General features: G+C 40.7%; 1 protein-coding gene across 3 annotated transcripts in view; it reads right to left on the bottom strand.

Annotated features, from left to right (window-relative positions):
* The window catches only part of PLXNB2 (plexin B2), a 331,712-nt gene that overhangs the window by 138,811 nt on the left and 166,302 nt on the right, over nucleotides 1-26,599 (bottom strand). For 2 of the 3 annotated variants that reach the window (XM_043550501.1, XM_037889000.2), the window contains one exon: nucleotides 8,306-8,387. In XM_043550501.1, coding sequence (XP_043406436.1) covers nucleotides 8,306-8,307 — 2 coding nt within the window. In that variant the 5' untranslated portion in view covers nucleotides 8,308-8,387. Of the gene's footprint in view, nucleotides 1-8,305; nucleotides 8,390-26,599 lie in introns of those variants that run through there. The other variant, XM_043550504.1, reaches the window with a different exon arrangement.

Below are 26,599 nucleotides of genomic sequence, written 5' to 3'. Positions count from 1 at the left end.
TTACAAATATATTCATACGAACAGCATAAAAATCCCGAGAGCCCAGGGCATTTTTTCACGTTCGTTAGCACAAAAGTAGTGGTGGTAGAGGTGGAGAGCGGTGGAGGAAGTATATTGAAAACAAATTGACATGAAAATGTAAGCTGTTTTGATTTATAATTACAATGTTTCAGTTCACATCTGTTCATATCAAACAATTGCTTAAATCACGGTCGTAAAACAAAATTATGAAATACTCTGATGTTCCAGAAGGCCCACACAAGACCCTCTATAGCACTGAAACTGCCAAGTTTAAATGCTTGCCATAACTCCTTCGTACCAGAAGCAGTTTCTCCACCAAACCAAAATAGACTGGGGTATGAGGATTTGGAATTTTGTCTATGTGATTATATAGACGCAGTGTCTGAAAGCCCCATATAGGGGGTTGCAGAGTAGCAGTGGTCATTATTTCAGTCTATGGGCTGGAAGAGAAAGTCATGGGGTGGGCAGAAAGGGAGGCAGGGTGCACAGAAAAGGGTCTACACATTGCCACATCAGCAACTACAGAGATCCCCGCACAAAGTTAAATGTGTGGGGTTCTGTGGGCGGCGGGGGGGAAGGAAGGGTGAATTACACCCAACAACAATGGGATGCCTTTAAATTATCCATAAATAATTCTACAATCACAGCAGGCACTGCATGCTCACAAACTTCCTCTACACCAGTCAGATGAATGTTGTAGACAGCAGTTTCCTTAAGCAAGAAAAGAAGATTGGTGCCCATATCAGTGCTTGCTCACACCAGTGGTGTTTACTTATCTGAAGCAAAAAGATTTGGTTTCACTCTGACCCAAGCACCAATGGTCATAAGGGAGTGTTATCTTTGTCCAATAGTTAAAAATAGGTGGAGAAAAGAAAAAACTGTGGAACATCTTAGAAGGAAGCTGCATGGAGATTTAATCAGAATACTAAGTAGCTTAGGTATGTGAGACACATCTAAACAGGTATCAGTTATTAAATAGGAGTGTGGTCTTTCAATCCAGAAAAAAAAACACCAGACAAATGCAGTGGGACTTGACTTAGGGAGCCTAGATTTCGCAAATTTGCATTGTAACCTGAAAATCCCAACCTTTCAAAGACATCTATAAATTAGGGCTTTTTTGAAGATATATTTTGAGGATCTAGAATCAATGTCATCAACTATTTTTCACAGATGGACTCTTTAAAGGCTGCTTAGCTACATACTGTACTGGTTTTTAAGCTCTCTCTCTCTCTCTCTTTTTTTTTTTTTAATATTCAGTAGACATCAGTAGCCAATCGGAAACGTGGTGTTAGTACGATCTCTTTCATGTTGTCTACAGATCTACAGATTACTTTGTGGCTGATAAAGATAGCGGATTTTTATTCCCTCACATTTAAGGGGAAAAGGAAGTATGTGGTGCATTAGACAGAAATTGTTCAGTGAAGCCACAACAAAATGAGAACCAGAAAAGCTGTGGTTCAGCTTTAAAATAGTAACCTACGTGACTGAGCTTAAATTCCATTCTGGTGTGACCACAGGTTTCTAGCTGGTCCCTTGAACGCTAGGGAGGCTTAGTTTTGCTTTGTTCCTCTCCAAATATCCTGACAGGATGACACAATCCAGTCCAAAAATAAACTGGAGTTTAATTTTGCTTTAGCATTTCTCTGTAGATGCCTGAATTCTTCTAATACGGTATCAGTGCATACCCAGCCTACGCTGAACATTTCAAATGCTTAGTTATTTATAAAAACAGAACACATGGCCGTTGGTGGGGGAGAGCTGAGTGCTCTTAATGGGGATTGAGATGGGGGTGTGAGTCATCACTTTCTCCTTTTTAATCCTTTTCTCCCCCTCTGTTTTGGGCTTTGTTCCTGGCAGTAGCATTTATTCACTCCAAGTAGGGCCAAAGCAGCAATGAAGTTCTCTGAATTTGAAATCCAGACAATGCCGAGTATTACTTCCGCTGTATGTGCCTGCTCTGTGCTGTTCAATCAGCTGAGACCCTTTCTTTGTACTCTAGGTTTTTCCCTCCCCTATGTAACAATCCCTATCAGCCACAAGCCTTTTGCTGCAGTTTTGTTTAGTTTCCCACCTGCTCTGCAATAGTGAGAAGGGAATGGTGTAGTACTGTAAGCTCAGTGTGTCACTCACCAGTACAAAGGTGCTGTATAATACACGGAATTTCAGAACGCAAACAGGTATCTAATAACCGTTTACATAACATAACAATGCACTTGAAAATAAATTCCACATTTTAACTAAAATTGTGCTTAGCAATACATTAAATGGCATGCTGAATGGGACACATTGCTCATTTAATATCCCAATGCTCTTTTTTTTGTTATGGCCAAACAGCATGGCAAATTTGTTCTCCAGCCCAATTATGCCACTGTGCTAACTGTGTAACAGAACGGGGAAAGAGGAGCAGAAAGTACGTCAGAAATAACAAGGTAACTTTTTGGATCATATTAAAGAAGTTCTGTATTAAAATCACAAATGAGTTTGATTCCCCATAGTTTAAATTCCAGGGTATTACTAATTAAGAGGTCTCTTGGTTTTTGGTACTGTTTCTCTCCCTCTGTGTGTGAAACTTGCAAGCTGCTAATTGTGTTACTACATTTTAAGACAGAATATGTTCTCAAAGCAATTCTTTGTAACAACAACTACTCACACAGAGAGAGACTCAAAGCAATACTCTGTAACAGAAACAGCACCCAGAGACTCCCCGCCCTTTTGTTGTATTCATTTTGTTGTATTAACAATTGTGATTAAAATAGAGATAGAGGATGTATGTGGATGGATGCTTGGTGTGGATAATAACTGAATGATCAGGGAGGTGCCAGCCTAAGAATGCAGTGTCCATTGGCTGAAGAAGGCATCAAGTGGAAATAACCAGAGGTCCTCCGGAGGGCAGACTGGAATCCACCCAACAGCCTCAAGAATAGGAGAACCAAAGAACAAGATAACATCTGGCAGCACGGAGCCGTCAGGAATGTGCCATCTGCTGATTGATTCAGCAACAGCATGATGAAGCAATTCCCATAGACTGGCATAGGAAGAAATTCCTATAAAAATGGACTCTAGAAAGTGAGAACTTTGGGGTCTGATTCTGCAAACCAACTTCCAGGAGCGTCAGATGAGCATCTGACAAGGCCCTGCTCCCTCCTCATGTCCAGGCCACCTGGCCAGTGGCTTGGCATGAGCAACTCTTGCAGAACCTGTGTGTGTGTGTATGAATGAATGTGTGAATAAATATGAAATTGAATGGAATGTTATAGCTATTAACTAACTGCTTACTATGATTCTTTCTGTATTCACAATAAATGTGGCATTTTGCCTTTTCCCCTTTAATAAGATCCTGCTGGTTTTTATTTTATTGGTATTACAAACTCACATTTTTAATGAAATTAACAGTGGAAGGTGGATAAATTAACTGTCATTATATTTGCCTTCCAAATTCAAGCACCTTTCCCTCTTTACACAGCCCTCACACAACCCCTGCTCAATAAAATCTTCAAAGGAAGACCCTCCCAGACTTGCCTATTTTGTGCACATTCCTCATTACTTTTGCTGCTCCAACAAGAATTCTTTGCCTGATGCTATGAAAAGGGGTGCAGGCCCAAGGCCTTGAGCTCCTGGGAACCAAGAACTCCTGAACTGCAGTTTTGGATCTAACAGGCCCTCTCTTTGGCCAGGCCACTCACTTTGGTCAACACTCCCAAACCTTGGGGCCTCAGATTTAGAGCCTAAATTCATGTTGAGGCATCAAAATAACCAGCCTGAATTTCAGGAGTGCAAACACTTGAAGCGCCAATTGAAGTCTACGACAGCTAAGTGTGTCCATCCCCTCTGACAATCAGGCTAGTTAGTTAGGCGTCTAAATCTTCAGCACCCAACTTTGAAAATGCTGGCTTTAAACACTGCTTCAGTTTCCTCATCTATAAATAATACTTACCTGACAGGTGTTCTGTGAGGATTAGCTAATATTGTGAGACCACTCTTGAAGATCAAAATGTTATTAAGCATTCTGGCAGGCTGATATTTTGAAGTTGAACTTGATGCCACAGTTCTCCTATAATGCTAAGAATTCACATTACTGTCTCCTTGATATTAGATATTAAATTGTACAAATTAAATACTTGGTTATTTGGCAGGAATACCAGAAAATAAAAGATTAATGTGCAGATCTTTAACATCTCAAGAAAGACAAATGTATTCCTTAAAATATAAAAAAGGAAAAAGTGTTCTGGAATCTGAGTGCATAAGCATTATGATACAGTTGTTAATTACATGATCCTCTACTATTTTTTCCACTGGATCCCTGTCTCATTTAATGCACAGACCCCCTAAGCTTATGGGCCGCCCAAGTCACAACATCCACATTAGCATGCGAACTTGAGCCCCACTAGTGGAAGTCTGTCTACCCAGGCAGGGAGGCTCACTCCCAGCTGCAATACAGACGTACAGCAGAACCTCAGAGTTACGAACATCTTGGGAATGGAGGTTGTTCATAACTCTGAAATGTTGTAATTCTGAACAAAACATTATGGTTCTTTCAAAAGTTTACAACTGAACATTGATTTAGTACAGCTTTGAAACTTTACTGTGAAGAAAAATGGTGCTTTTAACCATCTTAATTTAAATGAAACAAGCACAGAAACAGTTCTTACCTTATCAATTTTTTTTTGTTAAACTTTCCCCCCTTTTTAGTAGTTTACGTTTAAAACAGTATAGTACTGAGCAGTATTTGCCTTTTAGGGGAGAGGGGGGTGTCTCTGCTGCCTGATTGCATACTTCCAGTTCCAAATGAGGTGTGTGGTTGACTGGTCAGTTCATAACTCTGGTGTTCGTAAATCTAAGGTTCTACTGTATTCTTATGGTCTAATTACTATAGTACTGCCCATAGCTCCCAATAAGGGTCTGGCCCCTAGCGAGTTGGGCATTGTGTGCAAACATGAGAAAAAAAGGACTGTCGAAATACTGGTGTTCTAACCAGGCTCTTTATGGGTGTGTTTATTTAATAATGATCTGTTTGGGAGCAATTAGGAAAAAGGAATACATTAAGTATTTGTCCTGCCAACCTCAGATTATGATAAATATACAAGAAGAATCCAATTCAAGTGTCTCATTTTGCGTGTCTCTCCCCCCCCCAAACACAAGATTTAAACCTAGTCAGTCTGTGATCTTTTGGCTCCTTGCATGCTTTCTGCTTCCGCAGCCCCATGGGCACTGTCCCATTCCATCCTCCCACATTGACAACCCCCTTCACTCTGCATAATTAGCATGTCCCAGTGCAATTACCACCTTCCTGTCCCCTTCTGTCTTTCCATCTCTCCCCAAACAACCTAGTTTTACTACTGTTGCCCTTCCTCCCCTCTCTTCCTTCCACCATTTAACTCAGCTGTGAGGGGAAAGCAGTAAAGCAAAATGTCACCCACCTTTTGGTTCCAGTTTGACTAATAAGCATTTGGAAGCACAAGCTGAAAGTGCTTACAAAGTATTTTTGGAGGTTTATTCTACTCTATCAGTTTTAAAAGTAACTGAGTAACAAAACCATTCAACTGCAATGACAAATTAATATAACATGCTTCGATCTTAACGTGTTTCATATAATTTTCCCACATTTCTTTGTCAAAACAAAAAAATAATTTTTATTGCACAAATCTATTCTGGGTGTTCTCTGCATTAGAAAAGGTGACAAGCGGCAGAGTGGCCTAGTGGAAGGGGAACCTGACAGGTTCTTAGGATCCTTTTCCTGGTTCTGCATGTGACCTCTCTGTGTCATTGTTTCTACTCCCACTCTGTTTTGTCCATACAGATTGCAAGCTCTCCAGTCTCTCTGTGTATGGACAGCACCTAGCACAATAAAACACTGATTTTGCTTGGGGCCCCTAGGTGCTATGGTAATACAAAATAATTAAGTCTTTTAAAAATAGTGGCTATAAAGAGGCATTGTCCCACTCCATATATCTGCTAATCCAGTGCTATCCCAATCTCTTAGACACTGCGGGATTAGTATCTGACAAAGAATTCAAAATTTAGGAAGATATGCTTCTAATTGTAATGCATTACTGGTACAAAGGCACGTACATAAATTAGAAATGAAGTTTCCACTCAGAGCTTTAATCTGTATGTTCATACAGTTAAAACAGATGAAAAAACACGTATTGGAGATCACATTAATTCTGCCACAATGGATAAAAATGTTGACACTAATTTAACTAACTGGCATGTTTTTCTATTGAAATTGACAGAGGAACATATACAGCAAGAGATTTGGCCAACATGGTAACCATCAATTTAAAGCGGCTTGCTGTATACTCTGAGTTTCGATGTGTGAATAAAATGACTCATTTCCTAAACATGAGGTTTTATATATTTTGAAGGGCAATTTTTAACTTTTAAGTGATTTGAAATTAAAACCCTATACTAAATGGCTCTGTACCCTGCTGCATGTTTATTTCTTTAAAAGATTGTGCTTACTGCATAGGCATGAGAAAACAGAAGGAAATAAACAATGTGAAATGGGGCACTAAGTGATGAGACTGACATGAAAAACAGCTCAGTCAACCATAACGCAAACATGATGGTTCAACTGCTATACAAGTGTGCTCCCCCCTTCCCCATGCCCCCCGCCCAGAGACTTCAGGAAGTTTGAATGTATAGTTATTGCCACATGTTCATCAAATATGTCTTGCTTTGGTGTTTCTAAGGCACGTATCACTGTGGGATTTAGACGGTGAGTCATGAGAGCAGAGTCTACACACAACTCAAACATCCTTAGATTCTCAAAAAGTATCACTGGCTGAATCAGGGTCATTGTAATGCCTTAGGGACATCAGCCCCAGACCTTCAGGACTTGAACAACCGGTGATAGCTCCTTGGAAATCCTTCCAGGTTTAACTTCACTGCATTTTAAGCTCTGATCCTGCAACCATCAACTTCTCTAGTGAAGCTTACACTGACAATGTGCAGAGCAGGCACCAGTTAGCGCTGTATGGACATTCGTTCAGTGCAGACATGATCAATGAACCTTTGGCTTATATATGTTGCTGATGAATCTCAATTTAAGTAGATCCCAATAACTTCTAGACAAAATAATCCCATAGGTTTGCCAAGGTTGCCCTCTTATAGATGGCTGATGGTTTTTGGACTACTGACTGGCTAGTAATTTTACAAGTTCACAGAAACTTGCAGCCATGGGAAACAGGAGGTGAGATTGTTGGGAAAACGTAGCAAATTAAAAAGACTGGAAGAAATCTGTGGCAGCATGGTTATCACTATCATTATAACCACGCAGAACCTCCCACGGTGACAGCAAGGCTACAACTCACTCAGATCTTTCTGTTCCAAAAAATCTTTCTGTTCCAAAAACACACTTGAGCTAAAGGAGAACTTCCGTTAGCAGCAGAGAGTCTATGACACACAGATAATGCGTTCTAATTCTACCTATTAAAAGGTATCATAGCTACTATATAGGTAAGGTATGTAACAATATTATCAAACACTCCTAGACCAAGGAGAAGTAAAATATGGTATATGCTTTCAATAGAGGTTGCAATAAAACTGTAACAGTTATGAAATATGATAATGGGTTATACACTGATGGTGATGTAATAACATTTTTTAAAAGGATTTAACTGGAGTTCTTAGCTTACTGTTAGAAAACAATTGCCTCTAGATTTGAAAAAGTTACTTCCAGAGGGCAGTAATGCTCTCAGACTGAAACTTCAGGAATTGAAAACACTACTTACAGTAAAAAAGAAAAACACTGCACTGAAGTTTGTATTATAAATCCAAATCTTCAGTGCAAAAATACACGCTATAGATACTACATATGGGACTGTATTATACAAAGTAAACCTAAATCCCATTTGAAATGGAAAATATGTCTACAGTACAGGACTTAGGGATCCCAACTGGTGTTTAAACAGATTGTTTAAAATTGGCATTTACAGACAGCCCAAAGTTGCCTTTTCGTTTCAAGCAGACATATGGATAGCTAACAACACTGACAAGACCATGGTAACAGTTTAAGTCAAGTACTGGCTACAAATGTACAGATATATTTTTTTAAAGTTTGTCTTTTTACAATTAATAAAAAACACATGAGTCCTGACTGAGCATTCTTGATGTGCTCAAAATTAGTCCCAAGTTCCATAGGAATATTAAAAATACTTGGATTTCAAAATTAGGTCTTCGTTTTGGCATCATCTGCTGGTTTACTGAATCATTTATATGGTTACTGATCACACAGCACTAGCAGTTATAAACTGCTTTATTTGTGAAAAACTGAAATACTTACATTCACTTTTTCACTAACTCTTCTTTACTGCACTTAGTTATTTTCCAGGACAGTTTTCAATCTTCTTCTTTTTCACCTTTACCTATGAAAAACAAGGAAAGGGATTACAAAAATATCCATTATTTTTATTCTTTTTACACTTCGGACTACTTATGTAACGTGATCTGTAATGGTTCAGAACCTTGTATTTAAAAAAATGTATATAGAGTCAAGTTTATTTCTTTTTAAACAAATTTTTGCCATAGCATAAGTTTCAGAGTAACAGCCGTGTTAGTCTGTATTCACAAAAAGAAAAGGAGTAGTTGTGGCACCTTAGAGACTAACCAATTTATTTGAGCATGAGCTTTCGTGAGCTACAGCTCACTTCATCCGATGAAGTGAGCTGTAGCTCACGAAAGCTCATGCTCAAATAAATTGGTTAGTCTCTAAGGTAGCATAAGTTTGAAACCCAAGACTAAATGGAGTACTGCTCTGGGTTCACTTTCAATACTGGCTCAGGCAAGTCAGACATACAATCAATTGCAGACATATGACTAATCACTAAAGAATTGAGAACTCATATGGTAGAGTACCTGAAAGAATGTATGTTTTATATTAAGGATTGGATTTTGTATGTTCTGACTCCACTCTAGCAGAACCTGAGCACTCTCACCTTCCATTGTCTGAAGTGCTCAGCGCCTTGGCTGTATCAGACAGCTTCAGAATACGTTATAGAGGGGAAATAGCACCTAGGCATCTAAGGGCAGATAAAATACTGTCTCATTAGCACTCAAGACCACTGCTCTATTATAAAAATGATGTCAAAAGGAAGTAAAACTAGGCTGTTCCACTTGAATATGAAGAGAATGACTGTTTTGGAAGAAATCTCCAGCAATGGATGTCCATCGGTAGGCAATACTGTTTTTTCTTACAGATAGTTTCTGTAAGCGTATACAGATTAGTGTATGTCCCTTTAAGCAGTGTACTGTGTATGCCGATATATGCAATAAAGGATTGTGAAACTACAGTCCCTAGCAAACCTGGACATAGTCCTTAACCAGACTACTAGATTCAAACCATTCCCCACTCCAGTTCACCTCTGGAAGTTCATCTCTGGATTTCAGTTTGTAACTATGGCCTGCTGGCCTCTAGCTCCCTCAAGGATCATGGAAGGAGTGTCAGTTGAAGGCCTTCACTTTTGGAAGTCATGCTTCACGGTGGTTTGTCAGCACCAGAGTCCAGTGTGCTTCATGCCACCTAAGGCTTATTTATTTTGTACAAAATCTGACTGGGTTTAATGTTTTTTGCATTCCATGTGTCTAGTTGCCATGGTAATAAGCACTACTTAAGAGTACACACAAATCATCTCTTTCAACCCCACTTCCATTCTCAGATAATACTTTATTATTCTTTATGATGTACCAATAATTTGCTCAGAGCTACACAAGACACAAAGGAAAATTGGATCCCTTTTTGAAGGAACTTGCAATCAAAACAGACAAAGATCAGACACAAAGATGCTTTGGAAAACTCAGGGGCGCTGAGTCAAGGCACCTTTCTGCAGCTTCAGTGTTTGAATCTGAAGAAAGAAGGATGCTTGATGCACAGGGCTGGAGAGGTCATTCCAAGCAAGAAGGGGGCATGAAACAGAGTGGTTAGGGGTCCTTTATTACAGCAAGAGGGCAAAGGAGAGGAGTAGCAAGAATTGAGAAGAGAGATGTTGGCATGGGCAGAATGATGCAGTCCCTTCAAGAAGGGGATGAGAATTTTGACGTTCACATAGAGACTTGAGGAGGAGAGTGATGCGGCAGAAGGGACAGGCAAAAAAGAAGATTTTAGATGTTCTGGATAGACTGGAGTTGAGTACCACAGGAATCAGGATGGGCATAAGAGAGGAAGTTGTAAGCAAAGGCAGAAGCTAAGCAAGACATTGGCAAGTGTTTTAGTGTCAAGGACAGACAAAGGGATTATTTTAATATATTGTGGAGAAAAGACCAACATCTTGAATGTGTGAAGGAAGGGGAGGCCCCACAACTTCAGTGTCAGAATCATGAAGAGGATTGTGGTGCTAACAGAAATCAAGAAAAAAGGAAGATGATAGTGTTTGTGAGCAAACAGGTGGGTCTCAGTTTTCATCATGTTGAAATAGAGATCATACTTTGCAATTACAGGTTGTCTTCCATTCAAAAATCTCTTTACCAACATTCATGAATTTAGCTTTACAACTACCTGTGAAGTCGGTAACAGATGGAGGAAACTGTGGTAATACAGAGATTAAGCAACCTGCTGAAGATTACACGGAAGTCTTTAATACAGCCTATAAATAAAACCCAAGTCTGCAAACTCCTAGTTCTCCTGTGCTTTAAATACAAGGCTCTCTTTCCTCAATGATAATTTACACACACTGTCAGCAGTACCACGAACTCCATTTCTTAAGAAAATCCCTCCCAATGCACCCAAAGAAATTAGCATGCAGTAAATAGACTGCAAATGCCTCAACTACCACAGGAATGTAACAGCATATATCAGGCACCCAAGTGTTTTAGTTTGTACTTGCTAGCTAGCAGTGCCAGAGAACGTCTCCTCCAAACTGTAGGTAATTTAGTGATCTATAAAATAAATAAGAAGCCTCTTTCATGATAGGCTCAAGGTTTGTCCCAGATTGCTACTCTTCACTCCCTCCTTCCTCAGACTGAGTTATCAGGTTTCCAGCCTTCTCCACTCTCAGTAGCAGATTGTTTTGGCTGAATTAAGTTGGGTACAGGTGATACCATCTGCTGCAAGATTTTATTTTAAGCTCTTGTTCATGCCACAACAGCTCTTTTTCAACACCTTAAGAGCAAGTGACATGGGGGCTTGGACGTTCATATTAGGATTGCAGCCTCCAGCAAAGTATGTGAAAGGTGCTCAGCTGTAGATATGGTAACGTAAGAGCCCACAGCCAGCGGGGAACCTATTACCTTGCCCCTCATAAATACATTAAGTACCACAAGACATAGGGTCTTTGCAACCAGCTTCCAGAAACCAAAATCTATGCGCCAGTAGCATAAGTGATCGATCTACCCAGGCTATATTCACTCTGACATACCTAATTGCTTCCAGATTTGTCCTCCAGAATGCAACCATTGCACTTTCTATCAAACACAAGTTTTCTCCAGGACATCAAAAGATGACCACCACCATACATGGTAGCGTAGTTAGCACTGTCAAAATATATAAGCAGTCCAAGAGCAATTGCTGTACTATAAAATACCTGGCAAAGTAACTTATTCTAGAGCTGCAAAATAAGATGCTCTTTGAGTTGAAGCAGGGGCTGACAGATCATGTCAGAGCACAGGCAACTTTTACTGAGGCAAGGCTGAATCTTCGGAGAACAGCCTCCTAAAAACTGTTGCTGGATGTTTCAAAAATGGTTTCAGATGCACAAGGAGCAAAATGTGGAACTCTGCCTACTAAATCTTCTGCTAATGTAATAATGAGTAAGAAGAACAGGAGTACCTGTGGCACCTTAGAGACTAACAAATTTATTTGAGCATAAGCTTTCGTGGGCTGCAGCCCACTTCATCGGATGCATAGAATGGAACATACAGTAAGAAGATCTATGTATACATACAGATAAGTGGGAAAAAAGGAGTATTTGTGCTTCCTTAGAGACTAACAAATTTATTTGAGCATAAGCTTTCGTGAGCTACAGCTCACTTCATCGGATGCATTCAGTGGAAAATACAGTGGGGAGATTTATATACATAGAGAACATGAAACAATGGCTGTTACCATACACACTGTAACGAGAGTGATCACTTAAGATGAGCTATTACCAGCAGGAGAACGGCGGGGGGTGGGGGGGCACGGGGGGGAACCTTTTGTAGTGATAATCAAGGTGGGCCATTTCCAGCTGTTGACAAGAACATCTGAGGAACGGTGGGGGGGGGGGGGGGGGGAAATAAACATGGGGAAATAGTTTTACTTTGTGTAATGACACATCCACTCCCAGTCTCTATTCAAGCCTAAGTTAATTGTATCCAGTTTACAAATTAATTCCGATTCAGCAGTCTCTCGTTGGAGTCTGTTTTTGCAGTCTTTTTGTTGTAATATTGCGACTTTTAGGTCTGTAATCAAGTGACCAGAGAGATTGAAGTGTTCTCCGACTGGTTTATGAATGTTATAATTCTTGACGTCTGATTTGTGTCCATTTATTCTTTTACGTAGAGACTGTCCAGTTTGACCAATGCACATGGCAGAGGGGCATTGCTGGCACATGAGGGCACATATCACATTGGTAGATGTGCAGGTGAATGAGCCTATGATAGTGTGGCTGATGTGATTAGGCCTTGTGATGGTGTCCCCTGAATAGATATGTGGACACAGTTGGCAATGGGCTTTGTTGCAAGGATAGGTTCCTGGGTTAGTGGCTCTCTTGTGTGGTGTGTGGTTGCTGGTGAGTATTTGCTTCAGGTTGGGGGGCTGTCTGTGAGCAAGGACTGGCCTGTCTCCCAAGATCTGTGAGAGTGATGGGTCGTCCTTCAGGATAGGTTGTAGATCCTTGATGATGCGTTGGAGAGGTTTTAGTTGGGGGCTGAAGGTGATGGCTAGTGGCATTCTGTTATTTTCTTTGTTGGGCCTGTCCTGTAGTAGGTGACTTCTGGGTACTCTTCTGGCTCTGTCAATTTGTTTCTTCACTTCAGCAGGTTGGTACTGTAGTTGTAAGAACGCTTGATAGAGATCTTGTAGGTGTTTGTCTGAGGGGTTAGAGCAAATGCGGTTTATCGTAGAGCTTGGCTGTAGACAATGGATCGTGTGGTGTGGTCTGCATGAAAGCTGGAGGCATGTAGGTAAGTATAGCAGTCAGCAGGTTTCCGGTATAGGGTGGTGTTTATGTGACCATCGCTTATTAGCACAGTTGTGTCCAGGAAATGGACCGCTTATGTGAATTGGTCTAGGCTGAGGTTGATGTTGGGATGGAAATTGTTGAAATCATGGTGGAATTCCTCAAGGGCTTCTTTTCCATGAGTCCATATGATGAAGATGTCATCAATGTAGCACAAGTAGAGGAGTGGCACTAGGGGACGAGAGCTAAGGAAGCGTTGTTCTAAGTCAGCCATAAAACTGTTGGCATACTGTGGGGCCATGCGGGTACCCATAGCAGTGCTGCTGACTTGAAGGTATATATTGTCCCCAAATGTGAAATAGTCGTGGGTGAGGACAAAGTCACAAAGGTCAACCACCAGGTTTGCCGTGACATTATCGCGGATACTGTTCCTGATAGCTTGTAGTCCATCTTTGTGTAGAATGTTGGTGTAGAGGACTTCTACATCCACAGTAGCCAGGAGGGTGTTTTCTGGAAGATCACCGATGGATTGTAGTTTCCTCAGAAGTCAGTGGTGTCTCAAAGATAGCTGGGAGTGCTGGTAGCGTAGGACTTGAGGAGAGAGTCCACATAGCCAGACAATCCTGCTGTTAGGGTGCCAATGCCTGAGATGATGGAGCGTCCAGGATTTCCAGGTTTATGGATCTTGGGTAGCAAATAGAATACCCCTGGTCAGGGTCCCAAATGTGATAGTGAGATCCATGTTAGAAACGGTATTTATTGTGCCTCTTAGATTGGCTCTCCTGCCTACCCCCTGAAGGTAACTTTACATTCAAAACCACTTGGAAGCTTTCAGACAGGTAAATTTTGAGAATTAAAAATAAACTGCCATGGAACATTTGCCTTCTTTCTTCCCCCAACCCCTTAAGAAATTCCTACCTACTCCCCCCCAAAATTACACTGCTCTAAGAGGGAGGTCAAGCAATGTTCTGCTCTGGACCAGCAATGGGTTTACCATCCAACATCTTATGCATTATATCAGGGCTAAGAATCAGGGCTTTACACCAATAGAAAATAACTGGGAATCACTCCTTTGCAATGGGACATAGCACTTCTTTCTAGCCTTGACCGATCACAAGTTATCAAACCTTAGAACTGACACTGGTCCAGATTCTGTACTACCATGTCCCTCATATAATCATTCAGACCTGTGCAAAGTGAGTGCAAGGTGAGTATAAAATGCTACCACATCATAATTTTTCACTCATTTAGCCAGTGGAGTATCTACTTTGCACAGGTGTAAATGACAGAGCAAAGCAAAGCAGAATCAGGCCCAGTATGATTTACAGACAACCTATTTTAGAAACTCCTAAAACAAATTTCCCTCTTCCTCTAACAATACAGTTGAACAAGGGCAGATTTATATTACAGAAGGATAACTAAAATTATATCATATCATGGTATACTAGTGGAGCATTATAAAAAATATGAGAGATGCAAGTTTTCAATGCAACTAGTTTGTATGTGTATTTTGTCTGATGGTAGAATCTACTTTTCATGAATGGTTCTGTAATGCACTATTGAATGTGTTACAGGTCCCTCCTTTGTGCCTGATTAAAATAGGAGATTCTATTGCAGCCTGAGGGCTGGTCTACACTACCACGAAAAATGGATCTCAGTTACGCTACTTCAGTTACGTGAATAATAGAACTGAAGTCAACGTAGCTAGATTTACTTGCCGCGGTATCTACACTACACTGTGACTTCCCTTATGCTTCTTGGGGAGGTGGAGTACACAAATCAATGGGAGAGTGCTCTCCCATTGATTTAGCGTGTCTTCACTAGACCTGCTAAATAGACACTGCTGCATCTATCATAGCAGTGCCGATTTAGCTGGTAGTATAGACACTACCTTAGCTAGGGAGCTTTAGTGCTCTAGGTTATGCTGTAGAGACTCATGCTTTTAGCGCCAAAGGCCCCAATTCAATCCCCAATGTGTCAGCTAAGATGTTGGCCACCGCAGTTACATAGAATACATTGGCTGTTCCTGGTCCCATTACTATGGTGGCACACACAAGGGAGATTTCTGCTTCCAGGTTGTTGCTGTAGAGCTGGGAAACTGCCTGCATGATTACCCCTGAATGGAATTTTACACCTTAGTACAATTAGTTACTATGTGGCAGAACGTATCCCTCTTGATAATTTTGTGAACTCTGAGTGGTTTAAAAATTACAAACATACTTCATTAGAAATTAGCTATTAACTCGTTACCCTGAGCTATTGTTTATAAATATAATGATCAAAATGATTATAACAAAGGCTATCCCGTTATAATAAGGCAGATGAGTCGTGCTGTCAGCTGCTTGGGAAAAGCTCCCAGTTATAATGAGGGCACAGGAGAAAGAAATAGTAAGAGGAAAATGTACAGCTCTCTGCCTTCTCCTTCCATCAAAAGGAATTGGGTAGACAACTGGGATATCCAAAAGCACAGCAGAACTGGATAACCCTCTCATTTATGACTCCAAGTGTAGTGATTAATAAAGGCAATATGCCTGGAAACAGGCATACATGGCACAACCTTCTATTCCAGCACCTGAAGGTTAGATATCAGAGTTTATTGTACATAGTCGGAACCTCTAGGAACAGACTAAAAATCCAATATTATTCCAATTAATGTTCTAGCTTGTACCTGTGTTTATTAGTATGGCTGTGTCTGCTAAAGAGACTGGTTTCCATAAACTGATATAATCAGTGCTTTTGATCTCAGCCTCTGGTCTCTTTATAGCAATTGAGAGCATAACATTTTAAGGGGTCCACATGAGTACCTTATGATCTTCTAATATACAACCATAACGTGTCAAGCTGTTGTTAATGGCCCTGTATAAAATCCTGAGATAAATTCTAGCCACCTGCACAATTCAAAACACAGCCTCCAGAAGCACTGATTTCTCAAGAAAGGAAAATTTTAAAAAACAGTCCTCTTCAAGAGCAAATATTATTTTCCATTTTTTACAGATGGGGAATGCAGCACAGAAGTTAATTCACTTGCCCAAGGTTCATGGATTCCAAGGCCAGAAGGGCCCACTATGACCATCTAGTTTGCCCGCCTGTATAACACAGGGTATAGAACTTCCCCAAAATAATTCCTAGAGCAGATCTTTTAGAAAAACATCCAAGGTCACACAGTGAGTGGCAGATGTGGTAATAGAATACAGGGCTCCTGGTTTTCCAGTTCCATACGTTAACCATTATACTATGGTGACCCTATGGAGGAGACTCATCTAACGCTTCTCCTTGCCAGTACAAGTTTCTCCCTATTAGACATTCACTAGGATTTTGCCCTGACAGGGTTTAAATGTGCTAAGTGACAGGACTTCCCCTAAGGTCATAATTCCACAGTAGAACCAAGTTCACCATATGAAAATTTCCCCTGGTATTCAGCATAATATTGACAGACATCCAAAGATCCATGCATTCAGAGCTACCTGAAGTTCTCCCAACTGGTTTAGATTCTCTCTCACCCCTTGCCCCCTCCCATTCAACGATCTGAAATGATACTGCAGTTTTCCTCTGACCCAACTATTATACAATCATATCTCTTCTTTTGTGTTCAGGGAGACAAAAAGGCAAAGAGGGGGTAGGGGGAGCACACACAACAACCTTGGATAATATGATTCTAATTCAAAGGCATTTTTGAAAGTTGAAGAAGCTATGTTGCCAAATAAAGTTGCTGAAGATCATAGGAGCTGATGTAATCTTGAATCAAATTACAGACTAGATTAGATTCACCCTAAATTTTTCAAACTAATAAAAATATACTTGATCTAACAGTGAAGTAGCTACAGGCACTTTTAGATCACAAGCATCATTAGGCATATTTCACAATGTTAGCTGTGTTCAAACTTACAAGTACCTCTGTTCTTTCTATAAAATATCCTACCATTGCTGTGTGGCTAGTTTGAAAAAATAGTCATTATCTGCTACCCAAGGGACACAAAATACACCAAAATTGTGCTATGATCAATGCTCAGTCAAGGTAGATTGTGCAACACCCAAGGATAGTATTTCAGAGTTTTTCACCTCAAAAAGAAAATCAGTATTTGCTTTATTATACTCTTCCTCTTTCCACAGGTGAAGGAATTTCACAGACATAGTTTTATTTCAGAGTGTGCTGATTTTCTATTGATCTGGCCTGACCTGGATTTGAAATAGGATCCTACATGAAATAGGATCTTTGGATGCTCAAACATGCCCAGCCTCCAGAGGTGGTTAAACAAAAGGGAAACAAAAAAAAAAGATGTAAAAGTTTTTAAACACACAGGGCTTGTAAAAACTAATTTTGAAGTGCCCTCCATTTCTCTAGACTGGAAGTAATATATTATTTCTGTAAAGCCTTTTCTATCAAGCCCTCAAAGTGCTTTATTTATACAGCGCCATTGGTGTGCATGATGCTTTAGAAAGGTGAATTTTAATGGCCAAAGTCATCCAAACCACAAATGTAATTAAGGCAGTTTAAAACTGGCCCCCCAAAAGGACTTTTACCCTGCCTCAGAGATTTTACAATCTACGTGCCCAGTCCTGCAATTCCTTAATCACATAGCCAATGGGAGTACTTGCACAACAGGTTCAAGGATTATTCCCGAAGAACACAGGCTGCCTTGTGTGACTAAGAGGCAGGCAGTCTGGTGGAGAAGCAGAGAAACCTTACATATCCAGAGGCACAGGCAGCCTTGGAGGACGGAGCAAAAGGAGGGAAGTGTGGTTCGATTAACATAACAAGGAGGGGAGAAAGTGATGAAAGATAGTGGGACATAAGGACTCAGCAACAGTAAAATTGAGGGGAGAGGAGGGTGTAGATATGGAGAGTTCCTCCTGGATATTGCAAATATTTGCCTTTCAGAGAAAGAGAAAGGAGAAGGAGGAAGGGGTTAGAGAAGATAACGTTGAGCAGGGAGTTCAGAGCTTTACACAAACTATTTCAGTTTCATGATGCTCAGATAAGGGATCACTTTCCCCCATTGAAATTCATGAAATGCAGCCTCCTCTGGAGTGGAGCACAAAATTTTATGACACTTTCTGGCATGACAAGCCATACAAGGGTAGACAATTTTTTTTTTTTTTTTTTTTTTTTTTTTTTTAAAGAGAGAGACGGACCCTTTGGGTATCTAAGGTAGGTAAAATGTGCCCCAGACAGGGCTTACACACTATGTTTGGAGTTTTATTCCCTGTGCACAGCTAATTAAATGCTACAAAAACAAAGCCGTCACAACAAAGGTAGTTAGAAAATTCACTGAAATTTAAACATTCCATGGGAATCAGTAAATTTCAACCAAGTTCCATTGGAAACCAGGCAGGTTCCCAATGGAATCTTTCCTGCCAGGCAATTTTCAAAAGATGCTGTGATTCCTGCCAGCTCGCCTGGCTCATTCCTCAGCAGCCCAGGCTCTCTGCTTCTCGGCAAACTGCTTGGAGGACTTTTGGGGAGTCAGGAGCCTGGAATCCCTAGTTCCCAAGCTCTCAGGTACACCTGGGCTCCCAGGCTCCTCTGGAGCTGGGGTTCCCCAGACCTTTAGTTCCCCACTTGGCTGGCTAACTGGAGAGCTGGGCATCTGTTCCCCACCTGGTTGGCTCCCAGGGCAGCCCAAATGGAGGACAGGCAGGTGGCCTGCCTGCCATGCAGCTATTCCACGGGAAAAAAATTTCATACTGCTAGAGAACACTCTCTTTCCCTCCCGCATGACCAAAATCTCAGTTTTCCAGCTCAGGTGTAATCACCACACAACAGTTGAGAGCATGGGAAGAATATCATTCCCAACTGAAAGTGATGGGGCTAATTTTAGGTAGGAAAAATAATTACTCAATTTGGAATTTGACCTGGTCATCAAGTTAAAACCCCATTTCTTATGAAACATACCATGGTAGCTTTAATAATCAAACGATATGGACCATGATTTTATGAGCCCTGCAAAGAGCCTCCAGCAACACAACGCCCTTTAACAGAATTCTGACTCAAAGGGGAGAATACCACCTACTGAATTGCTGAAACCACGTCCTGCAGCACCTAGTGTTACTAGAACGACTGCCATCTAATACTGATCCAGCCCAGTACTGACTGGCATCTGAGATGGAAATGTGATCACAAAGCAGAAGTAGGATGTTCCCCGTATCCCCTTTTCAGTTTGTTGTGAACTAAATTTCAACTGCTCCTGACTGTATCATTTCCTAATTAACCTTTTCTGGCTACATTTAATGTTTTTATACCCATGTTTTACAGTGCCCGAGTCAGAAAGTCGTGTGCGTGGGAACTGAGGAAGCTGCTTTGGTTTCACACGAAGGGAAAAGTAATATTTATAAAGGAAGTGCTCAGATTTTCTGTTCAAACAACCCACTCCTTGCTGTTTTCGTAATTAAAGCTCTCCCATGGAGAAGACAAAGACGACGAAGAAGGCGGAAAAAAACCCACTGATCACAGCATTTCTTTTTAAAGCAGATTACAATGGAAGAGCAAGCTCCAGTAAGAAAAGGGTTAACCACTTGGGCCATACTTTCAAGTTCTTGTTAACTAATTTACTCTTCCTACAGGCATAGAGGAAATCCACTGTGGCCACAAACATTCCTTTTTCGTTTCAATGCTTCTCTATATTAAATGAATTTTAATGGCCAACCAAAGCAATCCAAACCACAAATATAATTAAGGCTGTTTAAAACTGGCTCCACAAAATGTTGAGAACTTCTCTGAACTCCTTGCAAGTCTTAGTTTATGCTTTCCACCAGCAGTCTCGTTAACCGTACTCCCTTCATTTCCACTTTCAGCTCGTGAGCATTTCATCAAGAACAACTGTGGGAACGGGCTTCTATGCAGATTTGTACCAAGTTGAAGAGGGGTGGATTGGTCAGCAGTTTGCTGCCACAGCAATCAACAGGAGCTTCATTATTTATCATCTATGGAGCAAAGCGTTATGTTCTCATGTTAGAAGATGACGGAGGAGAAATCTCACTCAGCAGTGTCTGTGATGCTGTCAGTAATGTAGCTCATGTCTACCCATCTGAGTTCTTCGGTGCCCATAACAAACATCCCAGTGCCTGAGGGAAGGGGTCAGCAGGGATGAGGACCTAGCCTCTGAAACATGGATGGTCAAAAATGTGCGGAAATAGAGGCCCTACAGACCTCTTTCCCATTGTGGAGATTCTGACCAGCCTCCGCACTTCCCTTCCCAGTGCTGGCAGCACATCCCACGCACTACTTGTGTTTCTGTTGGCTTATCTGCTGCAGCTGGTGTATGTAGGAGACAGTAATGCTGCTCTGAGCAACATTAATTTCCACACTTTTTACCTCCATCTTACACCCTGCCGGTCAGTATGGTACAGGTACCTAAACTAGCTGCTGTATCATGGAGACTTCCAACAAGTCTGAATCATGCTAGAAACAATTCTGTCCCATCTACACTAGTAGTTGAGGTGCAGGGGGTAGGGGCGTTGCTGACAATAGCTGCCAGCAATGGATCAGCTTTTTACCACAGGGCTTTTGAACTATGTCATCTCAATTTTTTGCCATAGTGAGACCCAATATGTTAGACAAATCACTGGTCTATTGAAAGAGTCAAAACCTATCTGGCAAGGGAAATTTTTTAATCACTTGATAGTGTTTGTCCAAAATTCCTAGCCAAGGTAATTGAAATTATCCATCTAATTCTCAGTATAACCTGCTGAAAATATATCATTTACACTTCCCACAGTTTTGTGGTTTATTTGTATTTGAGATGCAAGGAGATTTGATTACTTTAGTACTCAATTTTGTTTCAATGAGAAATTTATGCTTACTGTGAGATTTTTAAATGTTTAGGAAATGGGTTTTTTGGCAATTTTCACATTTTTAATTTTAGAATAGGACACACCTTTGGATTTGAAATTTATTCAAACTTGAGTTTCCAGAAAAATCTACAGCTTTGATTTATTTATTAAATTTGATTTGATACTAACTACAGAAAAAAATCCTGTATTTTCAAAATTAAACTTTCCCTGAATTTCCTTCTTTAGAGACAGACAAGAGAAGACAAGAGACATTTGTAAAAAAATCTTGAAATACGACGGAGGAGAAGCAAATAGTTCACACAAAGAGGTCGACAAAACCTAAACTGAGTTTGTGAGGATGAGAAATTCATTGGCTGCTGAATAATTAATGTATCCCTCCATTTGTTTCAACTCTTGTATCATTTGCCAAGCAGTAAAAAAGGAAAAATATCATTAATATAAATAGGCTGCCATGCCATCATAACTGCAAAAGGGAAATACTAACCAAAACTTGCTTACATCATTAAATAGCCTTCAGTGGGAAGTTTGGGCAAAGGATACAGATAGGTATTAAAGCGGGCTGAGATGCACAAGATCATAGACCTGTATGAAAGAGCTCCGAGGTGTTTCTGAGGCACATCTCTTGCTGGTAAGGGGCAAACTATACTATTGTCAGTCATTTCTTGGACACCACTTTCATCAGGCTCTTAGCCAAGCGCCATGCAAGGAAAAGGCATTGACCTCCTGAAAAAAAACCCCAAACAAGCAGTATTTATCCCGTTATCCCTATCTGCTTTCATAAACAGGCATGACGATTCTCCACCCCCCCTTTACCCCGTTCCCCCCACCACACACACACTTTGCTCTTAGACAGGAAACAGTGAGATACAGGCAATCTTCATTTTGATGTTTCACAGAAAGACAGACATCTGCGAAGTTGAAGTAGATTTGTTTTTGTTAATAACTTGCTGATGCTGCTGTCCACTGTAATGACTCTCTGGGGATTTCCTGCCATGATCACTTGCCTGGAAGGGCAATGCAAGGAAGTGATAAGATGGGAATGGGAAAGGCAGCATGAGTGATTCACTGCTGCACAACTAAAACTTCCAGCAACTAAAACTTCCAGCTAATTGTAACTCGGTTCATCACGGAGGTGTTCTTTGGGTTGTAGCAACTAGAAATCACTCAACCACTTGGAACAAACTAACAGTTGTTATAAGCTATAAAGCTTATAAACAAGCTATAAAGTAACTAGCATGTCACCTAACCTGCCCCTCTGTTTGTTCCATATTTCCTTCCCAACTGTGAAATCACCAATTCTGTTACAAAGAACAGTTGAACCTTGTGATCTTTGGGGTTTTGAGAATCCCTACTAGTACTTCAGGGGGTTGCAAAGTTAATGAGAGTCTGCAACATTCCCCCCTCCATCAGTCTCAGAGTGATTCAGTATCTATAAAGGTTGATAAAAATGACTTTTTGGGAAAAGGCAGAGGTGCTTTACCTGAGGTTTTCGCAGAGGGAGCTGCCTGCATGCAGTTTACCACCATTCCTGCTCAAGGGAACAGAACCTGTGCAGACACTGGTCCTGACACACTAAGAAAATATCTGAGGCACATTTCTGCTCCAAATAGGAATCTGACCTGCAAGACTCCACAAATATGCTTTGACTCAGCACAGGGGCAACAGTAAATGTAAACTGCATTTTGCTCATTAGGATATGTGATGGACAGAAAAACCTTCTCTGCCTGTTTTTCCACTCTCCGCACAGTCTGTCCTAAACATAACTCTCACCCAATTACATTAAAGCTGAACTTTCTACCTCATGATGTTTGACTGGGCTCAAAATCAGACAAAAGTTGTTCCATTCCTACTTATCACCTGTACTCACGTCTCCAAAAGGTGATCCAGTACTGGATCGTAACTATAATAATGGAACCTTCTTTAAATGGCACTAGGCCAACTGTATCACACAAAGCTTTCTTCATTGTTTCCTTACACGGCTCATACTAGTACAAGTAGAAAATAAATCCACAAAACTTTCACTTGCAAATAATGAATGCTGTGTTTTCTGCATGAAGAGTTCAACGGTTATCAATACAGCAACCCATGCCATTTGTATTTCTTCTCATCTCTGTTAACTGTCTCTTTAAACATTCATGGAGGCTCTAACACCTGAAAACACTTCTCTGACCTCATTAAAAAGTCAATTAATGTGAAAACAAGTACCAAAAGCCTATACTTAGTCTTTCCAGTCTTTCTACACCTTATCTAACTAAATACAGATATTGCATATTCTTTACCTAGAATGAAAGAAACCGTATTAATGTTTTGTCTGAAACAGTTGGACCCAATCCTGTGAGAACCTTTATTGAATTCAGTGGGAATGGAAGGTGGTTGGCTCCTAATGAATTTGATCTTCTTAGATGCTGAAAACTGGAGTCTCTTTTTCTTATTTGAAATAACCAGGTAAGTTTAAAGGTTTACTCCTGGTGGAATTCTGCACCACTGCACATGTGCAGAATTTATGTCCCCTGCAGATTTCTTTGGTTCCCTGCAGAAACATGACTTTCTGACGGGGAAGCAAAGGGAAGCCAAAAAAGCGGTCATGCAACTCTCCCCAGCAATATATTTTGGGGGCCCAGGGCAGCTGGCAGAGAGGGAAATCACTGTAGGGCAGGAGGAGGGACTGGGGAAGACCCGGCTGGTGGCTCCTACCCTGTGCTGGGCTCAGTTGCTAGTCCCGGCTGGGCTGGGGAGGATGAGACTTCCTCTTCCCTTGCATGGCATCTGGGGCCAGGTCAGACCCACCCCCAGGTTTCTCCCCCCCACTGAAGGAAGCTCTGTAGTTGTTGGAGGGAATTATCAGTTGGATTTTGTAAAAACGCTAAAAAGAAAAAATAATTTTTGGTTTCTTTGCAACCATTCTGAAGGAAAAATGGGCCCTTTTCCAAAGAAACGTCTGTAAATAAATCCAGGCAAAGAAACTATTTGATTGAAATCATTTGGCTATGAATATTTTAGTCAGATTAGCTAAAAGAACATAAGGGGTGTCTATTGGAATTTACCCGCCCAAAATGTATAAAGGGGATGTTAAGAAAAAGAACATGTGCAGTGTATATTGTAGAAGGGGTAAAAGGAATGTAAATATACAATGCTATTTAATTAAAATCCTATTAGGTTCCAAGGGGCTACAATAGGTGGTGTTTTCCTTTTCAGATCGCTGTGTGTTTTAAAAGCAGGAGTTACAAGTAAAAGGCAATCAGAACTCTGGTAAAAGTTAATTGTGTCCCTTTTAAGTAAAAGTTTTAACCTGTGAATGGCTCTGGATCCAAAAGCAAGCCAGAAAACATCTGTGTTAATGCAAAGTACCTAACTGATAAAGGTAAAAGCCACTGAAATCTGGCCTGACTATGAAACAAACACAGAAAAATATGGGGGTAATTCCTCTGTTTTGCCTGCAATAAACAAGAAAATTTGTATAAGAAGGTAATATTTTAAGCAATGACTGATCGCCCCACAAGAGGTCGAAATATGTTCTTTCATCTTTCAGAAAATCAGAGAAAACTGATGCCAGCTAAAGAGCAACCCAACATACCATGCATTTACTGGCACAATAGAAACTGTGTTTTGTGTTCTATGTCCTTGTGGTTTTTTGTCTTGTGGCTAGAACTGTTGTGTTTAATTTTTCTACAGGACAGCCTAGTTCAAAACCAAATGGAAGGGTTAAACCAAAGTGCAGATACTTGTTTTTACTTGGAATACAAAGTGTTTTAGATACTGTCAGGAAATACTAAGGTTTTAATATACGTGACAGAGGCTGTGCCAAAAGCTGAAAAATGATCTTGGAATGTTGCTGGGAGCACTTTACACTCTGATCACCTGTGGCGCTCCCCGGACGGCTGCATGGTTGCACCTAGGGTGCTCTTCCCTATTTTGCCCGGCTAGTTCAGTCGGTAGAGCATGGGACACTTAATCCCAGAGTCATGAGCAAAAGGGGGGATAATTGCTGCAGTTAAACGAGACTGGTGTGCACCTGATCTTTTCTTCTGTAGCCCAACAGTGTGCAATCTGCCTGCAACATAATATTGGAAAAGCAATTAAAACTAGAAGAGCAGCACGTCCCCCTCCTTGGGGACCTTTTGTAAATATCCAGATTGCTTTTATTCAAATGTTTGAATGTTGTATTTATGAGTTTGTGTTAGTTTTAGTTGATGTATTTTCAAACTGGGTTGATCCTTCCCTTGCAGAAGGGCAGATGCCAAGACTGTTGTGAAACTTTTGCTTAAGGATTTTGTACCACGATTTGGCATACCTGTGAGTATCAACAGTGATCGTGGAACTCATTTTACTGGACAGTTTGTAAAAGAGTTATGTGCAGCGTTGCAGATCCAACACAACCTCCACTGCCCCCATCACCCGCAGTCTGCTGGGACACTGGAATGTCAAAATGGGATTTTGAAAAATAAACTAGCCAAGATCTGTGCTGGGACAAACTTAAAGTGGCCAGATGCCCTCCCATTAGCATTAATGAGCAAGAGGGCCACTCCAATCGAAAGACTGGACTCAGCCCTCATAAGATCCTGATAGGGCATGTATTGCTCTCCCTAATTGGCTTACAGATGACGAATACCGAAGAGGCCTTTCTGCCACAACCACTGCCCCGCCATTTCCTCTACTACAACTACTACCCCTGTAACACACCCAAATACAGACAATACCATCTATTCGGATGAAACCCATTGGCCAAGGCCTTCACATCTTAGTGATTTGTTTGAATATTGTTTGGAAAAATTTATTCTTTAAGATTCAGGATATTTTCTAAAAAGAATAGGGAGTACCTGTGGCATCTTAGAGACTAACAAATTTATTAGAGCATAAGCTTTCGTGGGCTACAGCCCACTTAATTGGATACACAGAATGGAACATATAGTAAGAAGATATAGAGATATATATATATACACACATACAGAGAAGTTAGAAGTTGCCATACAAACTGTGAGAGGCTAATTAGTTAAGATAAGCTATTATCAGCAGGATAAAAAAAAACTTTTGTAGTGATAATCAAGATGGCCCATTTAGACAGTTGACAAGAAGGTGTGAGGACACTTAATTTAAGGAAATAGATTCAATATGTGTAATGACCCAGCCACTCCCAGTCTCTATTCAAACCCAAGTTAATGGTATCTAGTTTGTATATTAATTCAAGCTAAGCATTTTCTCGTTGGAGTCTGTTTTTGAAGCTTTTCTGTTGCAAAATTGCCACCCTTAAATCTTTTACTGAGTGGTCAGAGAGGTTGAAGTGTTCTCCTACCGGTTTTTGAATGTTATGATTCCTGATGTCAGATTTGTGTCCATTTATTCTTTTGCATAGAGACTGTCCGGTTTGGCCAATGTACATGACAGAAGGGCATTGCTGGCTCATGATGGCATATATCACATTGGTAGATGTGCAGGTGAACGAGCCCCTGATGGTGTGGCTAATGTGATTAGGTCCTATGATGATGTCACTTGAATAAATATGTGGACAGAGTTGGCATCGGGCTTTGTTGCAAGAATAGGTTCCTGGGTTAGTGTTTTTGTTGTGCGGTGTGTGGTTGCTAGAGAGTATTTGCTTCAGGTTGGAGTGCTGTCTGTAAGCGAGGACTGGTTTGTCTCCCAAGATCTGTGAGAGTGAGGGATCATTTTTCAGGATAGATTGTAAATCTTTGAGAATACGC

Source organism: Chelonia mydas, chromosome 1, assembly GCF_015237465.2.
Source record: "Chelonia mydas isolate rCheMyd1 chromosome 1, rCheMyd1.pri.v2, whole genome shotgun sequence".
Taxonomy (NCBI): Eukaryota; Metazoa; Chordata; order Testudines; family Cheloniidae; genus Chelonia; species Chelonia mydas.
Note: the sequence above shows the minus strand (reverse complement) of the source record. Positions and strands in the feature narration are given on the sequence as shown.